At 43.7% G+C, this 23,304-nt stretch overlaps 1 protein-coding gene across 1 annotated transcript; it reads left to right on the top strand.

The window, feature by feature from the left end:
* The first annotated feature begins 833 nt into the window (after window positions 1–833).
* Window positions 834–19,811, top strand: FBXO47 (F-box protein 47). The gene is made up of 10 exons (XM_056864612.1): window positions 834–1,014; window positions 1,280–1,450; window positions 5,575–5,651; window positions 6,647–6,724; window positions 8,426–8,534; window positions 9,988–10,164; window positions 11,259–11,405; window positions 14,101–14,243; window positions 14,483–14,642; window positions 19,702–19,811. Exons 1-10 carry the CDS (start codon window positions 834–836, stop codon window positions 19,809–19,811), a joined length of 1,353 nt encoding a protein of 450 aa, XP_056720590.1.
* The last annotated feature ends 3,493 nt before the right edge of the window (window positions 19,812–23,304 follow it).

Raw genomic sequence — 23,304 nt, 5'->3', positions numbered from 1 at the left:
TTTAAATTAGGATAAAAACACTGCAATGGAAACCTTTGGTCCTTTCCAGTGGTAACTTCCAGAGCCTGCCAATCAGTCCTTGCTTAGAAGTAGATTTCTGCAGACAGATTTGCTATGCGGGTGAACAAAATCCTGCTGCGCTGGGGGAATGAACACCCCATGCCTATGCATGCATAAACTTCCCAGGTATCATTACATGCTCCAAGTTTAAATGTTAAACACTGCTTATCTGTGAGAGCAACAGTCTGATTGTTGACTTTTGCTACTTTGAACTTTTCTGGCTCTGAACTAATATGTCTAAACGGAACATGAATCTTGGCATAAGCTCCCACGTATAAAACCTGCTGGTTGTTTCCTACCAGTTTATCTGCTGGTGCAAAAAAAAAAAAGGAGCTATGTCAGGGATTGTGGGACATGTGTAAACAAGATCCATAAGAGATGTGGCTCCAGTGAAACAGAGAATTGAATAAGATCAACTCTCCTCCCTCTTAAGCCAGGAGAAAAACAGATAGGGTCTAACCTACTGACCTGCTGGACTGCCATACTTCAAAAGGGTCGTAATTATGCATTGCAATACAATTCAGGAAATTAAAGTACAGGTTTGGATGAGTATATGATATATTGTACATTGTATTAATAAAATCCATATGCTCCATTTATGTAGAAAGATATTAATTACAGCATTATGTTGCTCTTGGAGTTATGGTTTATTTTATCTTTCCTGTGGGTTTAATTTTCCAAATCTCTATGCCTTCTGTGTATTTTTACTGAGGCTGGATTTGATTTTTGTTTTTTCTTCCTTTCAGGCTAGATTTATGGGCCGAGGAAGAAAGATGACATCTCCTATAAGAACCAGCTACACCTTGATTCCCCACCAGAAATATCGACGTAGCTGCCGCCATTGCAACAAATTCGGTAACATTCTGGACACGGATTCTCTATCTCTGTCAACACTTGGGAATTTCAAAGCACTTCCCTTAGAGATCTTTCAGATGGTTTTGGAATATATTCCAGGTAAGAAGCTGAGAATGTGGGGCATATCTGCTAAAACAGTTCTAGCTCACCTGTGAAATATCAAGCCACTTTTGGATGTTTACAGAGGTATCTAAAAATAAGAGTAGGGATGCTGTGGGATGTTTTGGTCGCAATGTTTTGGTCAGATGTATACTCTTCTTTCAGTGGGAATGGGCCTGTCAGTTTGCAACAGAAGCTAGTATTAGACATCATTTAAAATAAAAACTAACAGGTATGTTTTTTTTTGTTCTCCCCTTTTATTCAGTTAAGGATATCAGCATGCTAAGCATGGTGTCAAAGACTATCAGCAGCCGCCTTATTAATTACATCTCAACTCCAACAGGAAACAAAAGGCTTTTGCTGCAGGACTTTCACAATTCTGAGCAGTCCGGCAATAGGAAAGGACTCTCTATGCAAGAGCACTACAGATCGTTAGGTAAGTCGTTTTCGACTTCTTCTTCCATTTTGAGGTGTAAAAACCCACCAAAAGAACTCAGACCTCAACAAAGTAAAAAAGAAGTCAAGATAACAAAAATTTCAATTAACTGGAGACAGAGAACGCAGCTACAAATTACATCCTGTTTAAATAAACAGGAAAAAGATAATAGCGCAGGACGGGCAGAGTGCTTCCTTATGGCAACTGACTTTCCTTCCCCACCAGCTGTTTAGTCTGGAACAGACACCATTTATTCAGTCATTTTTTTACACACACACAAATCTAGATGATGCAGTGGTCAGTCTATTGCTTTCTTGTGCTTTTCTATGTTTTTGGACCCATGAATAAAACCTGTGTTTGGGGATGAACAAAAGTCTGTCTTTTTGGACCTGGATTGTGGCAGAAGAAAGAAAAATAATTTGAAACACATTTGTACTGGCATTTATCCATATCTGAACTGACAAAGTGCTGTTAAGTGCTTTATATTTTCCTCCTCTTTCTGTTGCTTTTATGCAAGGTAGGTTCTCCATGGCCTTTTATGCAGGGACGTTTCCCCACGGTCACCCCTGCTAATTGCGTCGGGGCTTCCTTTTGCATGCCTTTTCCGACCATCAGAGGTCGCCTTGCTCTCCCCTCATGTCCTCATGTTTTTCCTGCATTTTCCAGATTCTGGCTAAAACAACATCTGGAAAACATGGGCAAAATGTGTGAGGAGAGCGAGGTGACCTCTGATGGGCGGAAAAGGCATGCATAATCGAAAGGAAGCCCTGATGCAGTTGACGGGGGTGACTGTGGGGAAACGTCCCTGCATAAAAGGCCCATGCTTCCCCTTCATTTACTATGTGCTGGGTAGAGAGAGTGGACAGCGAGAACTTTTTCTCCCCTCCCAAAATAACAGAAGTCAGGGACAACCAGTGAAGTTGATGGGCACTAGATTTAGGAAAGATCAAAGTCTTGAATCACCGAGTAATTAAAATGTAGAATTCACTGTCAGAGGATGCAGTGATGGCCACAGGGATAGATGGTTTTAAAAAGGGATTAGACAGATTCATGGAGGACAGGTGTATCAGCAGCTGCTAGGCACGGTGACGAAACGGAATCTCTAGCTGACCAGTCATATTGAAACTCTTTCTTGCTGTCTCTCATAAACTGCTAAATATGTCCAACCTGTTGCGATTCTCTGAATATGACAGGATACATGTCCAAGTAAGTATATATCCCGCAGACAGCCTGCCCCACAATCTTGTTCCAGTTCTTCTTTAAATGCCTTTCAAACCCCACTTAAATCCATAATATCTTTTCTGGGCCACCATAGCTCCATCTTTCCTATGCTGTCTCCTCCATTCACCATCTCCAAACCATTTGTCCTTCACATTACTTACATGATGTATTCCTTGTAGCCAGGGCATGGCATTACTTCTGTCTTTACCTCATACTTGTATTCTGTTGACCCAATGTTTTATGAAAGGCAGTTTCAAATGCTGAGGGTAATTTACAGGAATTCTTTGTGCTCCTTTGTATTATTTATTTATCAATCATGTTTCTGGTCCATGTGTTGTTATCTTTCTGTACTTTCAGACCTCAGATGAAATTTATTTATCTACTGATCACATCAGTATGCTGCATTTCCTTCAAGTAACTGTTCCTATTTTATTCTCATAACAGCCCTGTGAGATAGGCTACGTGGATAAAGAGTGAACACTCACGATCATGCCTTATACTGAACCAGTCCATCGGTCCATCAGTGTCAATATTTTCTGGCAGCAGCTCTCCAGGGTCTCAGCATATGAGCCTTTTAAATGGAGATATCAGGGATTGAACCCGGGGCCTTCTGTATGCAAAGTAGATGCTCTGCCACTGAGCGCCAGCTCAAGGTCACCGTGAGTTTTACAGCTGAGCTGTAAACTCAGGTCTCCCCTGTCAGAGTCCAGCATTCAACCCTCTAGCCTTTGAATATCAGAGGCTGAACAATCTTCAGCATTTTTCTCCTTCTTTATCCCTGTCCCAAATATCTTTTGTATCCCTAGTGAAAAATCACCTCCGTTCTTCCTTGATGACCCAGATCTTTGAGGGGAAAAGAACCTTTAGCCTGTTAAGTTTCCACAGGCTAAGAGATATTTGCTTCCTAACACAAACAAGCTGTTCCAAATTCTACAACAGCAGAAACCAATTCTGTTTCTCCCTCCCTATGTGCTCTTTTACAGGAGTTGGGAACAATATTTCTTCTGACATGGCTTGGAGAAATGTCAGAAGCTCTTTTTTTCCATGATGGACAAGGGTAACAGCAGTTTTCCCTAGTGCATTTTCAAAATCTATTGTGTTTCTTTTTAATATGAGTATTTTTGGAGACTGTCATTCAGAGATTGACATAATCTTTCTTCCAAGGCTCCAGATGTTATTTACGTGACCTTTTAAGACAATAACCATTTCTAATATGCTTTGATGCTCATGTCTCAGTACAGAGAGCCAGCTTTGCCAGAAGTGTCAAATGATTTAAGCTTTACAGACTGATCCATAAACCAATTAATCTGGTGTGCTTTAAACTGATTTTGTCCAATTTACTTGGCTTAAACCCAAGCTTTCATTTGAAGTAACTTGGGACAAATCGGTTTAGGACTTATTGTTTTGTATCTGTAAGGTAGGAGCCCCGTGGCGCAGAGTGTTAAGCTGAAGTACTGCAGTCAAAAGCTCTGCTCACGACCTGAGTTCGATCCCGACGGCGGTAAAATGAGGACCCAGCTTGCTGGGGGTAAAGGGAAGACGACTGGGGAAGGCACTGGCAAACCACCCCGCAAACAAAGTCTGCCTTGGAAATGTCAGGATGTGACATCACCCCATGGGTCAGGAATGACCCGGTGCTTGCACAGAGGACCTTTACCTTTTTACCTGTAAGGTGCCAGGTGCTGCACAGAACATAGAAATGGCAATGGCCTAAATAGCCTGGGCTATCTAGGTCAGGGCTTACATATTGGGATGGGCAAAAGTCAGATGATGATCTACCACTAAATTCTGAGATGGGTTATGATAGATCAGCTTCACACATTACAGAATGAATAGGCCATTCTAGGGTCTCCACCCTGTATTCAGACACTATAATAGTCACACTTGACTTTGCAAGTTCCCTCAGTTCCCATAAGTATGATGATGCCCTTCCAAAACAAATAGACCATTTTCCTGACTAGAAATATGTGGGGGGGGGGGGACCCACAAGTATACACATGGGTTTCCCCAAGAGGCAAAATAGGGCACGTCCAGGACTATTGTTGACTGGAAGAATAGTTCAGCGTGGATGGCTGAAGCCCCTTCTCTATCTGACCCTCAGGGACTAAGTCAATGTGATGGCATCCTCATGGCGGCCACGAGGATCCCTTCTTGTCTCGTTTGGCCTACAGTTGTGATCCAAATCAAGCCCTCTATGCAAGGGAGTTGAGCAGCACCTGCAAGTCACTTAAGCCTATTAGATACACAGGGTGGGGAACTAACGCTGCCAACCTCCAGGAACTAGCTGGAGATCTCCTGCTATTACAACTGATCTCCAGCCAATAGAGATCCATTCACCTGGAGAAAATAACCGCTTTGGCAATTGGACTCTATGGTGTTGAAGTCCCTCCCCTCCCCAAACCCCGCCCTCCCCAGGCTCCGCCCCAAAAACCTCCCGCTGGTGGCGAAGAAGGACCCGGCAACCCTATGAGGACCCCAGACTCAACCTGTGCACTCTGTAATGTGTGGGTCCTCACTGTCCAATACTCCTTGTTTTAAATATAGGACAAGCCTAGTCTTCCAATGGATGGTTTATGTGTACAGCAGGTAATTGTGTCCTCTGCAGGAGCCATTTTACATCTAGCCCCAGTTGATAAACTGCAGAACTCTGGGAAACAAAAACAATAAAAAAGGTAGATTTTTCAAGGCCTGAATTCTACTGAACACCCACCCCCCCAATAACACATTATTCGGCAGTTCGAATTTGCTGCTTATAAGCAATATGAAGTCCAGCTCCAGCCCATTAAAATTAATTGGCTTCTTGCTTCTTAATCTACTCAAGATTTAGCCTTAGGCAATCATATTCAGAATATTATCTTTCAAAGATTTCTGTATCCTTCCTCCCCCCCCCCATTTTTTTGCAGGCCTGTTACTAAAAAGGTGTACCTTACTACTGCCCACAAAGGAGAGGCTGAAGTACATACACAAGATACTTTCGGAAGTAAGCATAATAATAACACTTGTATCCAATAACTTTTTTCTGCCATCAGAAGGACCATTCCTCCATCAGAGAAGGGGGGGACAAGTTCCACTCATTACCCCAACCAGTACAGACTCCCACATTATGTCCACTGCTGTTCATTCTTGAACCCCATAGGTCTGCCAGCCTCAGGTTAGACCTGGAGCTCTCCTAGAATTACAACTGATCTCCAGACTACAAAGATCAGTTCCCCTGGAGGAAATGGCAGCTTCAGAGGGTGGACTGGCATTATACCCTGCTGAGGTCTCTCCCCGCCCAAATGCCCCCTCCTCAGCACCCCAAATCTGGAATTTTCCAACTCTGGAGTTGGCAACCTTAACCCCGATACAGAGTTTGAGGGGGGCTACAGTGGGAGATGGAGCTGGGAAAATTATATTCCATGAGCTCTGCTCTGCTTATGATTCGCATTGGATTCAAGACTTTGTCTGCCGCTGGTTTTAAAGAGAGCCAGTGTGGTGCAGTGGTTAAGAGTGGTGGTTTGGAGCGGTGGACTCTGATCTGGAGAACCTGGTTTGATTCCCCACTCCTCCACATGAGTGGCAGACGCTAATCTGGTGAACTGGATTTGTTTCCCCACTCCTACACATGAAGCCAGCTGGGTGACATGGGGATAGTCACCGTTCTCTCTGAACTCTCTCAGCCCCACCTACCTCACAGGATGTCTGTTGTGGGGAGGGAAAGGTGATTGTAAGCCAGTTTGATTCTTCCTTACGTGGTAGAGAAAGTCGGCATATAAAGACCACTCTTCTACTACGTTATTGCTTTGTTAAGGAATTTGATTTTATAGTGACTTTTATATTTTAGAATCTGGCTCATCATGTTTTAAAATTAAGAGCGCAGCCTAAAGATATATTAAACAAACAAGCAAACAATCATAATTGAATATATGAGCATGCTAATTACGTTGTGCAACCTAAAATGTATTTGTAAAGTAAACTTTGATTTCATCTTTATAGATTTCCTGCTTTAAACTGAGCGGCTGCTCAGATCCTTTGCACTGCTCAGGGCTACAGTGTTACGGAGTGTTTTTACAGGTATAGTATTATGCTTTTCAGGAGGACATGGGTCCAGCATCATTATTGTTATAAACGAAAATACAGTTTCTCTTCTCCTAAGTCTGGCGCTTCTGAAGCAGGGCCAGTCTATATAACACTTTCAGGGCTTGTTTTCCATCTGCGGTGACTTTTTCTTTGTCATCACAGATCAGCAGAGATCTTCAAGTAGTTATCATAAGAACATGAGAAAAGCTGTGCTGGATCAGACCAAGGCCCATCAAGTCCAGCAGTCTGTTCACACAGTGGCCAACCAGCTGCCTCTAGGAAGCCCACCAACAAGAGCTCGTAGGTTTATTTGAGCTCTTAGGTTTAGATCCTAGGGCTCTTAGCTCTTAGACCTAGAGGCACTTTCACATATGCCAAATAATGCACTTTCAATCCACTTTCAGTACACTTTAACGATGGTTTGCAAGTGGATTTTGCCACTTCACACACACAAGGTTACAGCATTATGTATTCCCAGTGATGTATTAAGAGTTTGAAAATGTTATAAAAAACATCGCTTTAAAAGGGTTTTTGGATGCAACGGCTAATAAATGGTTGGAAGACGTCTTCACAGCTAAAGGGGCCAAACAAAGTGAGAACAGTATTTTTTATAACATTTTCAAACTCTTAATACATCGCTGGAATACATAATGCGGTAACCCCCACAGTAAAATCCAGCTTCAAAGTGCATTGAAAGTGGATTGAAAGTGCATTATTCGGCATGTGTGAAAGTGCCCCTAGTTCTTGGGGTTCAGAACTCAGGTTTCTCTCATAACACTATTGTGGGAATTGGAGCTACTTGCAGGGAAGAACTGATAGAAAGTGATGCTTGAACCTTCCCCTATGTGCTTATTCTCTTTTGCAAATGCCCCCCCACTTCTTTATTATTACTATTTCCCCCCTCTCAAATCAGGCTCAAACCAAGCTGCAGCTGAAAACAACAAAGAAGGATGCATTTGCAGGGGAGAATCAGAAATCACCCCCTTAATTTCTCTTGGAAATGCCCCTATCCTGGAGGTCTGCACACGTTTGATGGATAATGGATGGGGTCCAGTGCCTTCCTTCCTTTATGGAGGAAAGTTCTATTGGAGGAAGGCTATTTTCACACAGTGATTTTTCCTCCTTATGGAATTCAGCACGCCCCAGCTGTTTTCTGGAGTGTCTGCGCAATGTCTTGTGGGCTTCTCTAGGTTTCTCGTTTGAGTCCGATGAAAGGGAATCCTCCTTCTATCCAGGTCAATGGAGCATCTGTAGGGTTGCCAGCTCTGGGTTGTGAAATACCTGGAGATTTGGGGAGTGGAGTCTGAGGAGGGTGGGGTTTGGGGAGGAGAGGGACTTCAATGGGGTATAATGCCCTAGAGTCCACCTTCCAAAGCAGCCATTTTCTCCACTTCTCTGTCACTTGGAGATCAGTTGTAATAGTGGGAGATCTCCAGCCACCACCTGGAGGTTGGTAACCCTAAGCATCTGTGTAGATTCTTGTTGTTACGAGCGACCTCAAGCAGGTCTGGGCAGGTGGCATATACACATTTTGTCATCCCTTTCCTGAGTTGATGAAGCCTTACTGTCTTTCTGGGTCATTTTTGTCTGCCTCCCTGATCTTTGAGAAATGTGCAGAAATACTGCAAACTTTGTAATCTAACATGGCGATTTCCGTATCTACATTAGCTTGCTTTTTCTGTATTGTTTTTTTAGACCTTAACTGCAGGTTGGGATGAACTAGAATGTCATCGGGTTTACAACTTCCTCTGTGAGCTAAGCAACTTACCCCGGCGAATGCAGACAGCTGTCAGCAGCAAACCTGGTAAATACTCCCATAGTCGATGATAAGTTCTGACTTTTATGTCCTGCAAACCTCTTCTTCTGAACTAAGGAGGCATGGAGACATAGGTGAGAGCCTTGAAATTGAATTTGTAGCATTGACCTTCCAAACAACTTGCATTTATACAACAGTTAAAGTTATCTACAAATTATTCCTTGGGGAGGACTCTTCAGATGGAGCTGGGTGCCTAACAACTTCCTGCCCTCTCAGCTGTGGCTCCAGTAGGAAGAAGAAGAATTGTTTTTTATATACCGACTTTCACTACCTTTTTAAAGGAGAATCAAACCAGCTTACAATCACCTTCCCTTCCTCTCCCCACAACAGACATATTGTGAGGCAGGTGGGGCTGAGAGAGTTCAGAGAACTGTGACTAGACCAAAGTCACCCAGGTGGCTTCTTGTGTAGGAGTGGGGAAACCAACCTGGTTCACCAGATTAGAGTCCGCCACTCGTGTGGAGGAGTGGGGAATCAAAGCCGGTTCTCCAGCTTAGAGTCCACCACTCCAAACCACTACACCACGCTGGCTCTCTAACACCTAACTACCACTGCAACTTTATAGATTCTATAGAGAGATAAGAACGTAAGAAGAGCCCTGCTAGAATAGACCCAGTGGACCACCTAGTCCAACATTCTGTTTCATTTAGTAATCAACCAGTTGTCCTGAAGGGCCAACGAACAGAGCATAGAGATAAAGGCCTTTCCCAAATGTTGCCTTTCAGCACTGGCATTCAGAGGTTTACTGAATCTGAATATGGAGGTTCTCTTTACAGTGCATTCCTAAGGAGAGTTACTCCAGTCTAAGCCCATTCATTTCAATGGGTTTCGACTGGAGTAACTCTCCTTAGGAATGCACTGTTAGTCATCTTGGCTAGTAGTAGGGTTGCCAACTGCCAGGTAGTAGCTGGAGATCTCCTGCTATTACAACTGATCTCCAGCCGATAGAGATCAGTTCACCTAGAGAAAATGGCCGCTTTGGCAATTGGACTCTATGGCATTGAAGTCCCTCCCCGCCCCAAAGCCCACCCACCTCAGGCTCCGCCCCAAAAAGAGTGACCTGGCAACCCTAGCTAGTAGCCATTGATGGATCTCTCTTCCATGCCTTGGTCTAACCCCCTTTTAAAACTGTCTATGCTTATGGTCTTCATTTCATCCACTGGCAGGGAATTCTACAATTTAATCACTCACGGAGGACTTCTTTTCGTCTGTCCTGAATTTATTGCCAAACAACTTCATTGGATATCCCCAAGTTCTAACATTATGTGGGAGGGAGAAAAAGTTACCTCTATCCACCTTCTCCACCCCATGCATAATTTTGTAAACCTCTGTCATGTCCCCCCTTAGACTTATAGCTGAGTGTTAATTTTATGTTTCCTTTTATGCAACGGTCCCAATTTTCTCCTTTCTGATTTTCTTATGTTGTTATGATTTGTCCTAGGAAGTGCACGAAAGCTGGAGCTGAGGATTAGGATATTTTGCCGCAGTGTCCTGTTTAATCCCTGGGTCCATCCGAGTGATTCAGCGTTTTGGCTGACACGTATTTTAAAACCGTGGCCAATGGTCTATCAAGCCCGGCTACTATATATAATTTTTGGGCCTGCCTCTAATCTGGATGGTAAACTGCTTTTTTCAAGTGTGGACTAAGTATATGCCAAATGTTACAAGAAATCTTGTCATCAAAAGTTCAAAGAAAATGTGCAGAATTACATGATTCTTGTTGAAAGAAATTGCCTTTGTAATAAGGTTGCAGGTGAAGTTACAGGCGTTCCTCTGGAATTACAACTGATCTACAGCCTACAGAGATCAGCTCCCATGCAGGCTGTAACAGTTTACAAGGTTGAACTCTATGGTTTACCACAGAAGCTAGGGAAAACAGCAGTCCTAAAAGGACATCATGTCTCTGTTGAGCTCCCTCACAATCAGATTCCACTCACCTCAGGCACTGTCCCCAAATTGTCAGGAATTTCCCAAGAAGGGGGCAAGATGGCGACGGATAAACAGCTTTATCCAGCTGCTCTTTTATTTGTGTTTTAACAGAATTTCCCAAGTCAGAGTTGGCAACCCTACACAATAAATTGTCGGATTTCTACAAGACAATACATAGAGGTCTCCAGTCCCAGTTTTTCTTTCCACGCTGCAATAAACAGTGTTTAGAATTGGTTTACGTCTGCACTCTTGGGACATAAAACATACAATGTGATTAATGACTCCTGCTATCCTAGGGAGAAATCAGATTACACAAACCGTTTCTTCCTCAGGAAATGAAGAAGTTGCTTAACAGTTTTCCAACAGCTCACAGTGAGAAAGGCTTGATTCCTCCCCCCCCCCCACAATAATTTCACTTCTCACTCTCATTATTTCATATCCATGACTTCTTTTATTCCATTTGCAATAATTCTGGGTAGTTTACAGCAGTGCTCCTCCTCACAATTGTACAGAGGAGTCTTGTGGCACTATCAAATTTTCATTTCAGCATAAGGTACGAAGGACTCAGGCCCACAAATCCTCACAAACAACTGACTCCCTTCTGTCAGTTTTGTAGGGAAGCCAACAAAAGCAACCCATCCAAGCAGTGAGTGAGGTCTTGTCCCTTAAACCTGTGGAAGATTTTAAACACAATTTTCTCACACAGGTTTTGAGGAGTGGGCAGGAGGTAATGCTAAATTTTGTCTCCTCTAGTCAGTGGTTCTTGTTTCTCATATGATTCAGGGCATGTACTCTGGCAGAAAATGACTGAAGGTCCTACCGATGAGACCAGTTTAAAGGGGCTGGCAGACGCTATTAAATTGCTTTATGACCCGGAAGCAAAAGAGTGGACGGCCGATGATGTCATCAGTCTAGTGGATGAACTTGCAGGTACGGCACTGCCTCTCCTTCGTAAATTTAGCAATGCTAATTTTATCATGTTTTATGAGACTATAACCTTATACCAATATCAGTTAATTTTCACTTTAACCATTTGTTTATCTGTTTGAACCTCTGACCTCCCTCGCTATCCAGTATTTGTAACTGCTAATTCTGTTGATTTATGGTGGGACTTACACCTGACCTTTCTACATCAACTCCTCCCTTTCTCCTTACATTGAGATTTACACTTGAAAGACTCATGGTGTAATTTGCACTAAGGCTTGACTCCCGTCCCCTTCCCCATAAGATTTCCCAGCATGATTCCCCTTTCCATGTCTGAAGAAGTGAGCATGACTCGCAAAAGCTCATATTGAAACAAATGTTGTTGGTCTTTAAGATACCACTGGACTTTTGTTTTATTTTGCTACAACAGATGGACATGGCTACCCCTTGCATTCTCCAGTATCAGTGCTACCCTGCAGGTTTCCACATTTCACTACAGAGCACATAAAACTCAGACTTGCACGGCTTACTTGCTACTCTCTATGGACGGTAAAAATCTAGAAGCAGACTCTGACATAAACTCAATGTCTGTCTTAGATCTTATATGGTTTTCTGGGAAAATAAAGCTAGGATAGGATTCTCTAAAAACAAATACCGGTACCTGGAGGTTAAGGACTGGATCCAGCCAGCTTTCCCCACTCAATCTCATTCAATTATCCTCCTTACTACAGCTTTTGTATATGCAGGTCCCAGGATCCCCAGAGTAGCCTTTTGGGACCCCTTGCTCCAGCAGACAATCTGGTTGGATCCAACCCTATCAGTATGGTTGCCAACCTCCAGGTGGCTGGAGATCTGCTATTATAACTGATCTCCAGCCGATAGAGATCAGTTCACCTGGAGAAAATGGCCGCTTTGGCAATTGGACTCTATGGCATTGAAGCCCCTTCTCTCCCCAAACCCCGCCCTCCTCGGGCACTGCCCCCAAAATCTCCAGTTATTTCCCAACCTGGAGCTGGCAACCCTAGGGCAAGGTTACTCCAGCCTAAACCCACGGAAACCAGTGAGCTTAGATTGGCATAACTCTGCATGCGATTGCATTGCAACTACTTTAGCCTTTATTGATTTTGGACATTTTTATGCTGCCTCTCCAGGAAGCTTGTCTGAGGCAGCTTACAAAATAAAAAAATAAAAAGTGAAAAGTTATTAATTAAAAACAACATTATCAAGACTGAGAAACCAGTTACATGATCTGGGCGGGCTACAAGCCACTCGCAATTCAGAATAAGCCTGTGCCGTGTGGACTGGCCAGAGTCCTAGGGTCCCCAGTTCCCCCGGACACTCACGGGGGATGGGGAGCCGCCAAACATTCTCTACAAGCAAACATATAAAGTCCTTGTGACATTTATACCTAACCGGCATGCCGCCAAAGGTAATTTAATTTCAAAGGTCTATTGCATGTTGCATTTATTTCAAAGATCTATTGCATATTACAGTCCTACACTTTTGTATATCATTGAGACATTCTGGAAACTTAAGCGTAAGGAATAAGCAGTCTGCTGTCTTCACCAATGCACAGACCATTAGTTTAATGTTTGTATTAATGCAAATAATTCCTACCAGTAGAATTCAAGCTCCATTACACCAAATGGCACCGAGATCCTTTTGCAACATTAAATAGCATTATATCCTGCTGAGGACCCTCCCTTCCCCAAACCCCATCCTCCTCCGGCTCCACTCCCCAAACCTCTAGGTGTTTTCCAACCCAGAGCTGCAACCCTACATCTTACAGACATTTTCTGCAGTACTGTTTCACAGTGTGGGGGGCCCACTAGGGTTGCTAACTTCCAGGTGGAGCTTGAGATCTCCTAGAATTATAACTGATTTCCAGAGTAGGGACCAGTTTCCCTGGAGGAAATGGCTGTTTTGGATGGTGGACTTTATGGCATTAAACTAGGGTTGACAACCTCCAGGTGGTGGCTGGAGATCTCCTGCTATTACAACTGATCTCCAGGTGATAGGGGTCAGTTCCTCTGAAGAAAATGGCCACTTTGGCCATTAGACTCTATGGCATTGAAGTCTCTCCCCTCTCCAAACCCTGGCCTCCTCAGTCTCCACCCCAAAATCTCCAGGTAATTCCCAACCCAGAGCTGAAAAACCTACATTAAACCCTACTAAGCTCCCTCCCCAACCCACCCCTCCCTCCCTCCGTCTCCACATCCAAATTTTTAGAAATTTCGAAACCCAGAGTTGACAATGAGAGTTGCCAGCCTCCAGGTGGCGCCTGGAGATCTCCACTATTACAATTTATCTCTGGACGTTCCCCTGGAGAAAATCGCTGCTTTGCAGGGTGGCCTCTAAGGCATTATACCCTGCTGAGGTCCCTCCTCTCCCCAAACTCCACCCTTCCCCAGGCTCCACCCCCAAAATCTTCAGGTATTTTCCATCCCAGAGCTGGCAACCCTAGCCCCCACTGAAAACAAGATTTTAAGCAACAGATTTTTAAAAATTAAGCTAGCATTTGGATTATGAGATATTTTATTGCTTCGCTGATAGTTGGCTGGCATTTTATTGTCTATATATTTTACTATTTGTTTAATTGATCTCTTATCGGAGTTGCATTTGCAAAGGTAGCAAACCAGTTTCAAAATACATAATTAACACCTATTGCATTACCCAAAAATCTTTCCATATTTTGTTACAGTAGTTCCCCAGGAATGGATTATGGAAAACAGTGCCAGGTTCCTTATCCTGTGTGGAAACAACATCTGCTTCACTTTTATGGCTAGCAAAGCTGTGAATGGCAGAGCCATTGATTTGGCAAGGATGGTGGTTTTCCTGGCTTTGGTGAGTACCGTAGTAATAGTAAATTTCCATTCTTATTTAGTAGCATCTTCTTCCCTTGGGCAAGAATTAGTAAGAAAGCTGGCTGGATCCAACCCTCTATTTTGTATTTTTTACCCAATTGTTCACTTATGTTTTATAGGTTGGGCGAGGGGGAAGGTGTGGGGAGCAAAAGATATGTAACTGCTCTTCCCACCTGCAGGGAAACTTTGCTTTACAGATGTTTCCTGCTTTTGTGCCAGGTGTGTGAGAAGGACCTGTATTGCATGGACTGGTCTGTAAAAATGATGCAGAAAGTCTGCAAGGTTTTCAATACGTCAGGCGAAAGGAACAACTTCCTACAAAGTGTGGAGAATGCGTTTGCCCACATCGTCATGGATGCGCTGCAGTCAGTGATATCTGGTGAGAAAGCAGAATCCCTCGCCCCATCGGTTGCCTTGATCTTGATTGTCTGAAGATGCCAAAACTTTAAATGGTCCCTTCTCCCTTAAAAGTAACGAATGCCAGCAGGTCCATTGACAGACAGCTCTCTGTAAACATCTCATTATCCAGAGGTTTGTAGCCAATCGTCCTGCAAAGGAAAGGGGAAGGGCTTAACCAGAGAATGAACACATGAACACATGAAGCTGCCTTCTACTGAATCAGACCCTCGGTCCATCAAAGTCAGTATTGTCTACTCAGACCGGCAATGGCTCTCCAGGGTCTCAGGCAGAGAGGTCTTTCACATCACCTACTCGCCTAGTCCCTTTAACTGGCGATGCTGGGGATTGAACTTGGGACCTTCTGCATGCCACGCAGATGCTCTACCACTGAGCCACGGCCCCTCCCCAATGAACTCTGCACTACAATCTATTTTCAGTGAGTAGCACAGGTCAGGCACAATAGTTATGCATTTGAGCATGCACAGAGAGCATTTTCTGTACCGCTAAGTAGTCAGTCTTCCTACCACTAAACACACATCTGGAAATATAAAGCAGGTTTTCCAGCTCAGAAGATGTGACTACCAGGCAGTTGTGTTCTGCAGGGCTAAACAGCACGTGTATAATTTCATTTTTTTAAAAAATTGTGAATTACTGCCGCAGGAAGCTGGAATCTTGAGCAAGGTGGGTTAGGTACTAGATTAGGGTTGCCAGCTGCCTGGAGAAAAAATGCCCTGTCCCCACCCCCCACCCCCATCAAGTCCCACCCAACTTATATCGGCCCCATAGGGTTTTTGAAGCATGAGATGTTCAGAGGTGGGTTTGCCATTGCCTGCTTCTGCATAGCGACCCTGGTATTCCTTGGTGGTCTCCCATCCAAACACTGACCGGGGCAGACCCTGCTTAGCTCCCAAGATCTAATGAGATCAGGCTAGCTGGAGCTATCCAGATCTTTCTTTAATGTTTCTTTAATGGGATGCCACCCTATTAACTGATGCTTAATGTGTGGAAATGGGCTGCTGAAACTTTTCACAGGATGGAGGTAAATAACATAACCTGGTAAATAACATCCCATTAAAGGGACAGGGGATGTTATTTAGCAGGTGATGTTATTTACCTCCATCCCATGAAAAGTTTCAGATGCCCATTTCCACACATTAAGCATCTGTTAATAGTGTTGCTAATCTCCATGTGGGGCCTGGAGTTCTCCTAGAATTATGGAAATCTCCAGATTACAAAGATTGCTTGCCCTGGAGGAAATAGCAGCTGTGAAGGGTGGACTCTATGACATCACATTCCTACTGAACTCCTCCAGGTACTGCCCTGAAATCTCCAGTAATTTCCCAAGTTGGAGATAGCAACCCTATCTATTAAAAGTGCAGGTAGGGCTGCCAGGTCCCCCCTCTCCTCCTGCAGGAGGCTTTTGGGGCAAAGCTGAGTAGATAGTGCCGCCTCGCGAGAGGCCTTATACCAGTTTGAGTGGTATAAGGCCGCTCGCGAGGCGGCACTTCCAGTTGTAAACCCGAAGTGATGTGCCGTGGTATGTATGTGTGCGTGCACGTTTGCCCACCAACCCAAAGCTGGTCAGTGGGCAGAGGGGTGAATTGCCACGGGTTTGCCCGCCACCACCGGGCACCTGGCAATCCTAGGTACAAGACATTTTTCTCCAAGCTGCTGGCAACCCAACTCAGGCTGTTTTTTCCCCACTCTCAATATTTTTCTCCCATCAGGTTACATAGCAGAACCTCCCCGCCCCTAGGGGGAAAGGTAGTATGGGATTGCAATTTTGAGTGGGAAAATCAATGAAAGGTTAATCAGGGCCCTGCTTCTGATGATCTTTATTTATTTATTTATTCGATTTGTAGGCTGCCCTCCCTGGCCAAAACCAGGCTCTTCTGCTCTCAGCTGCAGCTTCCACAACACTGCTTTCCGCTAAAAAATAAATAAATAAACCACCGGGTTCAAACATCCAACTATGTATAAAATGTCATTTGGCCTTAAACATCTCTCTCCCTCCTTTTCGACATTAACTCGTGCCAAAGGGCATGTGTGACATTTTCATTTCATTGTCTGTCTAGTGAACTTCTGCTTGTAAACAGTATGGCTTTTTTTTCATTTAAGAAAAGTGATATTCCAGTAGAAGCAGGAAATGGTTTGCTTCTACATAATGCAGGTCCCAGCATGTTTTGACAGAATGTCAGGCTATTTCTCAGGGGCATTGTTGTAGAATTCCTCTTTTAGCTTGCTAGGAAAGGAGCTACTAACAGCATCCTCATTCCTGTACTGGCTTCATTCTAGACCTGTATGTTTCAGTCAAACTACATTTCGTGGACCTATTGAAAGTTGGAATATCTCTTTTCTCCCTGAGATTGTGGTGCTAACCTCTTCTGTGTGACCTTTATAACAAATTCATCATTAAAATCACACATTGGGTAGAATCCAACCAGCTTTTCCACTGGTGAAAAAGGGGTCCTCTTTAACCATCCGTAAAGGCTATTCTGGGGGATAAAAAAAAGACAGCATGGACAAAATCTCAGTGAGGCAGGAGCTGTAGTAAAGGGGATGATTGGTTGAGATTGAGTGAAGAAGCTTGCTGGATCCAGCCAACTGAATATTGCATTTCTTCCTAAATTCCAGTAAGAATGTAGTTCTGAATTTCAATTCCTGGGAATCTCAATGTGCTTCCTTTTTTAAAAAGTCCTGATTTGAATTCACTCCGGTGAATGTCTGGAATATTATAGACAAGGTTCCTTATAAGCTGTCTAAATGTCATGCTTCACACTGCAGAGAGCAAAAAGAAATAAAAAATTAATGTGTGCTCTCAAATCGCTATGAGTTGCCCATCCCATATGACTCTGTTTGATGGGCTGTTTAATCTTTTGACTGAATCTTGTGCTGTGCATACTGATATCATCTACCTATCTCTTGACTGCTTGACCTGCCAACTTTATAAGAACTTCTATCTCATCCCCCCACCCCCAAACCCTGTCTTTCTTCTGTGTAGCCAACTCAGGGTAGCACTTTGTACATCTGACAGAGTGGGCTCCAGCCCACAAAAGTTTATACAGGTTGAGCATCCCTTATCCAGACATCTGATATCCGGACTGACCCGAAAACCAGACTTTTTAAGTCGGCATGCAGGCATTACTCACAGGCCCTCAGCAGCATGGCAGCTTGCTTTCTGATGGTGCAACGTGCACAAAATTATTAAAAATATTGTTTAAAATTACATTCAGGCTATGTGTATAAAGTGTATATAAATCATATATAATACATAAATGAATTATGTGTTTAGACATGGGTCCCATCCCCAAGATATCTCATCATGTATATGCAAACTCATTATGTATATGCAAATATTCCAAAATATAGAAAGATCCAAAATACGGACCATTTCTGGTCCCAAGCAGTGTAGCTAAAGGATACTCAACCTGTATCACATGAACATGCATGGAGAAAGGGCTTCAGCCACTCGCAGTCTCAGTAATTCTGGGGGCCCTGGGCAAATGTCCAGGAGGGGCCCCCAGAATCACTGCCCTCTGCTGCCAGGGCCAGGAAATGGTTTACTGCTACATAATGCAGATCCCAACATGTTTTGACAGAATGTCAGACTATTCTTCAGGGGCAGCCCGAGCACTAGACAGGATGGGTGCAAGCAGTTATGGGAGCTTTCTTCTTCCTTATGCCCTAGGGTTGCCAACCTAGAGGCACTAGCTGGAGATCTCCTGCTATTACAACTGATCTCCAGCCAATAGAGATCAGTTCACCTGGAGAAAATGGCCGCTTTGGCAATTGGATTCTATGGCATTGAAGTCCCTCCCCTCCCCAAACCCCACCCTCCTTAGGCTCCACCCCAAAAACCTCCCGCCGGTGAAGTGCCTGGTTGTCTTATAGAGACCAATAAAGACAACTAGGCGGAGGTTAAAAGCAACAGTTCTTTATTTAGCTAAACACAGACCTGGGATGAAATAACCCACAAATAAGATGCAGAGTTACTCACCAGAGAAACAAAGGAAGCTTAGTATCATTTATGCATTCACATGGGGCAGGCCCATGGCTGCTGACAAGCAGATTGATACACAAAAGCACCAATGCACATTAGGTGTCTACTCCACTCTAATTAGCACAGCCTATAGATATTGCCCGAAGTGCTAGGTCTTGTGATCTTGGAAGTAGAAAACACATTCCTAAGGATGAAGGTAATTCAGAGCTCTCTACTGGTGAAAGGCCGTACCAGGCACAGAGAGCATGATTTGTTGGTTCATGGCTCCCAGATGCCAACTTTCCCAAAGCTTCCATGTGTGTGCATATGAGTACATAGTATTTTATACCAGCCCTTATATCTGTGCATTACACCGGTAGCGAAGAGGGACCTGGCAACCCTATTCTGCCCTCTGTCTTGGGGCAGAGCTGTGGGTGGTCACTAGGGTTACCAGGTCCCTCTTCACTATCGGCGGGAGATTTTTGGAGTGGAGCCTAAGGAGGGCGGGGTTTGGGGAAAGGAGAGACTTCAATGCCATAGAGTCCAATTGCCAAAGCGGCCATTTTCTCCAGGTGAACTGATCTCTATCGGCTGGAGATCAGTTGTAATAGGAGGATCTTCTGCGATTACCTGGAGGTTGGCAACACTAGTGGTCACCCTCCCCCCCCAGCTCAGGGTCGGGAGCAGCTGCCCCGGTTGCCCATTGCAAAAATTGTATATGTGGTGTTCTTAGCCAAACTGAAATGGCACCAGGGAGCGGCTGTTTGCTTTACTGGGAAACGTACATGAAACAACGGGCTACATGTAAATCTCGAAACAGAGTAAACAGCAGCTCTGTTCGGGTTTGCCAAACAGTCTAGGAGGGCAAAGGCTGAAGCCCCATCTCCAGGTGCCACACCCCCCCCATGGCAAGGATTAAACCTGGGAATTAATTGGTATGCAAAATATGGGCTCAGCCTCTCCCTCAGAACTGTTTTAAGCACAAATTGTGCACAGTTTTCAAACAGCTCTTCCTTTTCTTAAGAAAACAACAACAAACGTTCTTGTTTATTTTGCTTAGGGGAGCATGAGGAGGAAGATAGCAGCTTTCTGAACCTGTTTCATCTGGTGAACGCACAAGCAAATTTTCATAAGGAAATCCTTTATTTGACCATGAGTAAAAACACGTAAAAATTCTTCAGATCAGAAGATTTTGGAGAAGGCCTTACCAAGAGCAATAAAACAAGCAACTTTTTTCTATTAATATTATTTCCCTTCACACATGTAGCTGCCGATATCCTCACCCGTCTTCCAAATTCATTCATATTTTAGTACGTAAGACCAAATGGCATTATAGTTGCAAGATAATCCTGTTTGCAGCTAGTGAAGGTTTGTTTGAAATGACTGATCTATTTATTACACATATTGATTATATATATATGTATATTTATATGTTGGAAAACCTGTTGTAATTTCAGTGGTGGGTGGGGTACAGAGATAACTTTGTGGAAAGCAGTAGTTAATTGTGTGTAGAAACTACAGAAATGTGAACTATAAAAAGAGCTGTGTAAATAAATACCTTTTTTTCAAATAGATGCCTCTATTTCCCATGTTACCTTTTAAAGTAAGTCACTCCCCTGAATAACTCACCCCAAAATGCAGTTGAGAAGGTTGTAAAGACATCCCTGTTTCTTGGATGATGCTAAAATGCTGCTGAACCTATCCCACATTTTTAGTATGTTCAGCTCTTTGGGGGATTTAGTCAAAAATATCATTATAAACCCCTCCGACATAATTTGAGACCTGGGAGCAAAGTAGACATTCTGGCCGCAGATCTGTTTGTAAGAGTTGGATGGCTACAAAATTAGAATGAAGGGAAGGGGAAAATCTAAAGCACAGCATGAGTGGGCAGAAGAACTGAACTCTATCCTGGCCATTCTTGTTCTTCTGGAACTACCTTTGCCCCAGCTGTTCTCCAAGACAGTAGGTAACCCCCAAAGGCTGGCGGGGAAGAAGCAAGATGGCCATGGTGTGTGCATCTTCCCTTCTTGCCCTCCTGCCTACTCAAGCTCCCCGTAAATTCACACACCCCTGCTAGATATGAATCTGGCCCAAGCTGAAATAATCTGGCTTGTGCCTTGAGAGAAACTTCTTAACACTTAGCAGGAGGAGACCCTGAGTCCTCAAGGCTTAAAGGGCATGCAACCATACCGACACTTTGGTGGCACTGACTGAACAAATCAGTGTAGCAATCATGCAGCGTCTTCACATCCCACTTGTAAGTCTGTCCATGTTGATGGCACCAACTACTCCATCTTTGTTCATTGGTTTTTGAGGTTGCACAATAACTGTGGGCTGACGTATAAGTTTGCAGGCGTGTTAAATACTGCAAGGATTCATTCCACTCATAACCTTCTAAACTAATTCTGCAGAGTGAATTGGCCCATACATACATATATTTGCATATATGCATGTATGACTGCATATAATATTTAAAGGGCAAGAATACTCAAGACATATGCAAACAAGATCAATTTATTCACACATGTCCTCTCTCTCTATATATAAAGTGGCTCCAATTAAGGGGATGCAGTCTGCTTGCAGAAACTGGTTTTCCTCAGATGTATAAGTTGCCCCAGGTGTGCAAAAGCATTCTGGGGAGGAGACTATAACATACTGTACCTTGCAGTACAGTTCTTTCCAGTGCAATCCCTTCTACCACAGAAATTTCTCTTCAGCAACAAGCAACTCTTTCCTCCGTGGGATTCCTCTTGTTTCATTTGCACAATTTTCCAGACTGAGTCAATATGTTCGCCTTTCCCTAGGAAGAGAGCGAATACTTTGAACATTTTACTCTGGTCTCACACTGGGATCTCATTAAGGAAGAAACAAGCTTAATTAAAGAGGCCTGATCAGTTTTATATCTACTGGGCCAGGGTTTCTGCCATTAGCACAGAACACATTATTTGAAGTTGGTGGCTGTACATGATGTTTTCACCATTAACATAGCTGCTTGCCCCAATTCACGGGTGCAGCAGAAGACAGTAATGCATGTTTCTACACCCATAGATGCGCAGATTGCCACACAGGGATCCCTGTGATAAGGCATCTGTTAGCACATTCCAGGATATGCTCGTTTGTCACCTGGACACCAAAGGTTTGTGCACCAAGTAGGGCTTCTCTGTGTGTAGACACTGGAAGTCATACGTGGATGGGAGGAGTCATTGAATTGGGAGGATTTTCTGCCTATTGAATACTTAAAACACATAACTCTTCTTTCTTCGCCTTACTAATCTCCAGTGAAATTAGAAACGCTAAAGGAAATTATTTTAAATCTACTCATTCAAAAGCAGCCACATAGTTTCTGTGTGTGTGTGTGTGTGTGTGTGTGTGTGTGTGAGAGAGAGAGAGAGAGAGAGAGAGAGAGAGAGAGAGGTCTTTTATGCATGGCTGTCTCACTCGCCGTCACCCCTATGACTTTGGGTCTTTGTGTTGATTATGCATGCTGTTTCCAACCGTCAGAGGTTGCCTCGCTCTCCCCCTGCCTTTCCCCACATTTTGCCCATGTTTTGAGGGACCTGTTTTATCTTGAATTTGAAAATGCAGGGGGAATGGGGGGAAACGCAGGGGGAGAGCAAGGTGACCTCTGATGGAGTCAAAGGATATGTTTGGCTTTGTTCTCTCTCATTAAAAAAATGAGAGACATATTTACTTACTTGCCTTGGAGACATATTTACTTACTTGCTTCATTTATGCCCCTCCTTTCTCCCCAAAGGAAGAGGATCCAAAGAGGCTTACTTACATCATTCTCTTCTCATTCATTTTATCCTCACAACTACCCTGTAAGGTGGGGTAGACGTCGTGATGTGACATCTCCCTATGGGTCAGTAATGACCTGGTGCTTTTACCTTTCACTCCCAGATCCTAGTCTGACACTTTAACCCACTATACTACTTTCCTTACCTTTTTATCCCTTAGAAGCTCCTTGATCCATTTATCTTGAGCAGCATATATCTAACGTTTGAGGGATATAAGGACTGAAACAAATCTTGCCACTGACAATGTAGCCTTGGGATCCCTGTCACTTAGTAAAAAAGGCATTATGTCAGACACAGAGGCATTAGATTTATATGTTAAAAGGGGAGAGATATAAAGTGATTGAAGTTCCTCGTAAAAGTGGCATTCCAAGAGGGCAGGAGCTAATGAATCAAGAGCCAGAAGAGCAAGGACAGGTCCTGTCTGGGTATGGTATATTGAAAATTCTGCCCTGCATAACCGTAGAGGGGTTAGCATGAACAGACGCGGCGAGCACAAAAAGTAGTACGGTTATAATCAAGCTCTTTAATGAGCTTTTTAATTTTGGTGAAAGCTTCAGTTTTCCCAAAATCTAATAACATATCCTGCGAGAAGCCCAACAATGACAATTTCTCATCTAAGATTTTTTGCCATGAGGATTTAAAAGGGTCGTGCTTCAGAGAAGCTAGGAGCCCCTCAGTGCTAAAGCGCAGCTTAAGTTGTAGCTTAAAGGTGGCCAACCATGCCCTAGCTTCAAGTGACAATTGGCCAAACTCGGAGTCAAGGGTAATGCCAGCAACACATCGAGGGGCATTGACCACTATACTACACTGCCTCATCTATACTGATCCTTCCACATTTAGGTGCTTGGTTTCCCCCCTCAATCCCC

Source organism: Euleptes europaea, chromosome 18 (genome assembly GCF_029931775.1).
Source record: "Euleptes europaea isolate rEulEur1 chromosome 18, rEulEur1.hap1, whole genome shotgun sequence".
Lineage (NCBI taxonomy): Eukaryota > Metazoa > Chordata > Lepidosauria > Squamata > Sphaerodactylidae > Euleptes > Euleptes europaea.
Note: the sequence above shows the minus strand (reverse complement) of the source record. Positions and strands in the feature narration are given on the sequence as shown.

Coding starts and splice junctions, on each gene's coding strand:
- FBXO47 (XM_056864612.1), top strand. CDS start 834: ATGACATCTCCTATAAGAACCAGCTACACCTTGATTCCCCACCAGAAA. Junction 6,725..8,425: donor GTTACGGAGTGTTTTTACAG/GTATAGTATTAT, acceptor TTGTTTTTTTAG/ACCTTAACTGCAGGTTGGGA. Junction 8,535..9,987: donor AGCTGTCAGCAGCAAACCTG/GTAAATACTCCC, acceptor GATTTGTCCTAG/GAAGTGCACGAAAGCTGGAG.